This window comes from Acyrthosiphon pisum, unplaced genomic scaffold (assembly GCF_005508785.2).
Source record: "Acyrthosiphon pisum isolate AL4f unplaced genomic scaffold, pea_aphid_22Mar2018_4r6ur Scaffold_21461;HRSCAF=24042, whole genome shotgun sequence".
In the NCBI taxonomy this organism is placed as follows: Eukaryota; Metazoa; Arthropoda; class Insecta; order Hemiptera; family Aphididae; genus Acyrthosiphon; species Acyrthosiphon pisum.
In genome coordinates, this window is record NW_021770931.1 from 1,014 (window position 1) to 5,311 (window position 4,298).

Sequence of the window (4,298 nt, forward strand, 5' to 3'; positions counted from 1 at the left end):
TTTTTTTTTTCATCATATTTGTTTGTTTAAACTGCTTTTTTATCTATATCATTTTTTAATTTTTTTTTAAGTTCCACTGCTTTTCATTCATTCCTCTGTCATTTTTCTCAGCTTTTGAATTATCTCGTTAATTTTATCCATAATGAATGATTTTGATTCCATTTTATTTTTATTCTGTAAATTTTATAGTAGGTAATCTATAGACATTAGTTTATGATTATTATGTTAAACTTGCATCAATTGATAAATAAAAACATTTTTTAGAATGGTCGGTATATTTAATAAAATAGTTTTATTAAATAATTGAATAATAATGAAAACAAAAAACTTATATTATTTATCCAATTATTTTTTAAACATAAGCATAATACTATAATATGTACTAAATATTATTAAAATATAATCCAATTTTAACAGATTTCATTCAACTCCTGTAACTTTAAATTAAGATTTTGAATTTGTATATTGAAATTATTGATACTTTCCCAATAGTCAGAACATCTAGAGCGATGAAATATAATTATCTTTTCTCTCTCTTCTTTTAAAAAAAGCATTTTTTCTTTTAATATAAAATTATTTATATAATATTGATTTATATAAGTTACATCTAGAGAAGGAGAAGTACACATTCTAGCTAAAAACAATTGATATTTTATATTTTTAATATTTTTTTTATTCTGTTTAAGTTTCCATCTTTTCATGATGTGGTCTTTTTCATCCGTTTCCGTATAACTTTGAATCATTTGTTTATAATATTCTATTTCGTTTAAAATATTATTGTGAGAATTCATTATCTGTAAATGTTTTTATGTAAATATAGAAAAAATGTTGAAAAAACAAAAATCTTATAATAAAAAATGATTTATATCAACCATCATTGTGTATAATTGTATGTTAGCTAATATGGCTATATTTTATAAATTATAATAATCAAGTTTTTATATTATTATGTTATTTTATAATTATAATCATTTACATACCATGCTGTATACATATATACAGAATTAAATCTTATTTTTCAACTTATTAGAACTTTCTAACATTTTGTAGCCATTTAATATACGTTATGATAATTAACATAACTATATATCAACCAGCCTAACACAGCCTACCCTGTGTGTAGTTCAATTTTGGCTAATATGACTATATCTTATATATTACAATAATCAAGTTTTTATATCATATTATTCTATAATCATAACCATATACATACTGTATAAACTTGTTTTTCAACTTAATAACGTTCTAGCATTTTTTTTTAACCATTTAATATACATTATGATAATTAAAATGACTATATATTAACCAGCATTGTGTATAATTCAAGGTTAGCTAATATGACTATATCTTATATATTATAATAATAAAGTTTTTATATTATGTTATTTTATAATTATAATCATATACAAACTATATAAACTTGTTTTTCAACTTAATAACTTTCCAGCATTTTGTAACCATTTAATAAACATTATGATAAAATATAAATAATGTTTATGCTATGTTATGTTTTTATTATCGTGTATTATTTTTTTAATTTTTAAAAACTAGTAAAGATGTAGTTTCAGATTCAATAAGATGGTTCTTTTTTTAAAAATATATAAATAATGGAATAGATAAGTACTTACATAGATAGCTGTACGGTTAAAGTATTCCCCAATTTTCAGTGTCTGTTGATGATGCTGGTTCTTCACTGGTTAACTTTGAAGGATTGAAGTATTTTTTTTTTTGATTATGCTGATGATGTCTGTCGCCTGTTGCTGCTTGTGGGGAACACAAGCTGAACTGATATCGTTTGACTGACAAACGCTGTGTTATATAGTCGAGAATCACCTCCTACTTTTCCTAGTTGATGTTTAAAACTTACATTCTATTCAAAGAAACCGTGTAACGTTCTAATGTAATAATAATTTAAAAACAACTAAGTTATTTTGCAGTAATAGTAATTATAATATATAATGTATGTATTGGTGTTGGCCGTTACCTGAAATAACCATTTAAAAAAATAGCTAGGTCAAATTTTGGGCGTTGGCTGGTTTAATAAACATTGTTATGGATATTGTAACGGATAGTAACCGTTTCCTCACAACACATAAATATCATTATATATGAATAGTTAAATTCGGCATAAGCGATTAGGTAAAGGACCTCCTTAAACGATTACAATACGAATACAATAGAAGGTTAATCATGTAGTCAAAATAACCGGGTGGGTAATTGCGAGCCATATTATATTTTCTAAAAACACAAATCGCGAATCAGTTGACAGGATATGGGAATTGCCAAAGTCACGAGTAGATATACGGGTACATGTATATGTACGCGACATATAGACCAGGATGTAATAACTGATAAATATTTAGCAATTCGCAGAATTGAAGGCTTTCTGCACAACAACACAGAAAATGAATTAGCTGCCAGCACATTACACAACGAGAATATTACAATATTCTACATTTCTATGTTACTATAGTAGTGGAAACATTACAGTATATAAGGCTAGCGTATCGACAGCAATATCACAGTCAACATCCAGCAACTTCTTCATTAACTCAACAATTTCAAGATGTCGTACAGAACTTCTACTGTTGATTCTGGATCAGAGGTTAGTAAATGAATTATTTAATAACTTAAGTGAATTGGAGACCAGTCGTAAAACTATTCAACACTAAAATAACTACTAAAATCTCCACACCCGAACCTATCGGACGGTATTTATATGACAATAGTGTAATAGTCAGAGTATTCCGGCATTACACTGATCATACATTCGTCTCAGTTAATAGGGTAATAGTTAGAGTATTCTGGCATTACACTGACTGACATACCGTTCGATAGATTCAATTCCCAGTCGTGCACACTTTCATACCGAACCCTAAACACCTATTGTTATATTTCTGTTTGTAAAATAATAAAGTGTACACTCGTTAGTATGACAAACAAAACCGTGTAGAGTTCTTTCAAAATAAATTACCTACATAATCTAACCTAACCTAACCTACACTATAGTTATAATTCTACGGTAAACCACTCATACATTTATGAAAAAAAACAATCTATCAATATATTAAATTTAATACTATAAGTTTATTTTTTATAGAACGACTTTGAAGGATTCGTAGACATGAAAATGAAGCCTTCGACTTCGAAACAAACTAAGACGGCTTACAAAAGAGGAGCTGAAAAAGCGATTGATAAGAAAAATAACAAAAAAAATAAACAGGCAAAAACAGTAAGATAAATAATAAGTTATCATCTTAATACTTTTATCTAATATTCTAAGGTGATCAATTATAGCATGAATTTATTTTTTTATTTTTTTTTTAAGAGTTCATCTTACAGAGAAATCTTAGAAGAGAAGTTGCGGGCGGAAGATTATGACGAAGAAATCTTCAACACAATTACATTCAGGCAGGGAGATGGTTTGGCTACCATTAAAAGTTTATTTAATCCAGAAGAGATTGGGACCGACTACTGGACAATAACACACTACAAGTGTAAAAACATTAAAAATGTTCCTCAAAAGGAGAGGTAAATACTATACTTTTGTTTACTTTTTACTTATAATGAAAAAAAAAAAAATAATAATCTACTTCTATTCACTGTTCAGCTGATTGAATAATTAATTTATGTTGCAGGTGGCGTCACTCTGAGGCAACTGTTAAGATAACGACTTCTGATAAGTCAAAAGACCAGGCAGTGAATAACAGTTTGAATGAGACCATGCAGGTCATCTTTGACGTAATATTGAAAGACCCTGAACGTCGGACTATAAGAAGTAAATTAGCTGCATGATAATTGGTGTAATATAAAATAATTTTTATCTAAATAAATAAACAATATATAAATATAAAAATAATTTGTATTTAATAAATAAACAATATATAAATATAAATGAATTTGTATTATATCATACTATTAAGTCCTGTAAAATAATGTCAGACATTGCGTTAAAATGAAATTGTAATATTTCATACAAAAATGAAGTGTCATCGTTTTGTAGATGAGAATAATAATTAAAATCATAGTTTTGAATATACTGATTTGTGAATTCGTTCCTCTGACAGCTGATGGGTAAACCTCGGACATCGTTTTTAATCAGTTCGTAAGCTGCATCGAATGTTGCTTGAAAACTGTGTAAACGTTTCTGTTTTTCTGCGATATAAAGGTCTACACAATGCTGAAGTTGTTTAAGTCTACAGAAATCTATATGCGAGAGTGTAATATAATCATCATTTATATGTAAGGTTATTGAACTCTGCTTCACATTGATTGAATATGTGAAGTTCTCAGTGATC

At 27.1% G+C, this 4,298-nt stretch overlaps 1 protein-coding gene and 1 long non-coding RNA gene across 2 annotated transcripts; one reads left to right on the plus strand and one right to left on the minus strand.

Annotated features, from left to right (window-relative positions):
- Positions 1-359: 359 nt before the first annotated feature.
- On the minus strand, positions 360-1,940 carry LOC107885211. Its single transcript, XR_001680370.2, has 2 exons — positions 1,629-1,940; positions 360-794 (listed from the first exon to the last, which is right to left on the minus strand). It is a non-coding gene; the product is annotated as an uncharacterized LOC107885211 (long non-coding RNA).
- A 520-nt stretch (positions 1,941-2,460) lies between these two features.
- LOC100574377 lies at positions 2,461-3,897 on the plus strand. The gene is made up of 3 exons (XM_029492414.1): positions 2,461-2,605; positions 3,101-3,232; positions 3,329-3,897. Exons 1-3 carry the CDS (start codon positions 2,567-2,569, stop codon positions 3,533-3,535), a joined length of 378 nt encoding a protein of 125 aa, XP_029348274.1. The 5' UTR covers positions 2,461-2,566; the 3' UTR covers positions 3,536-3,897.
- Positions 3,898-4,298: the final 401 nt, after the last annotated feature.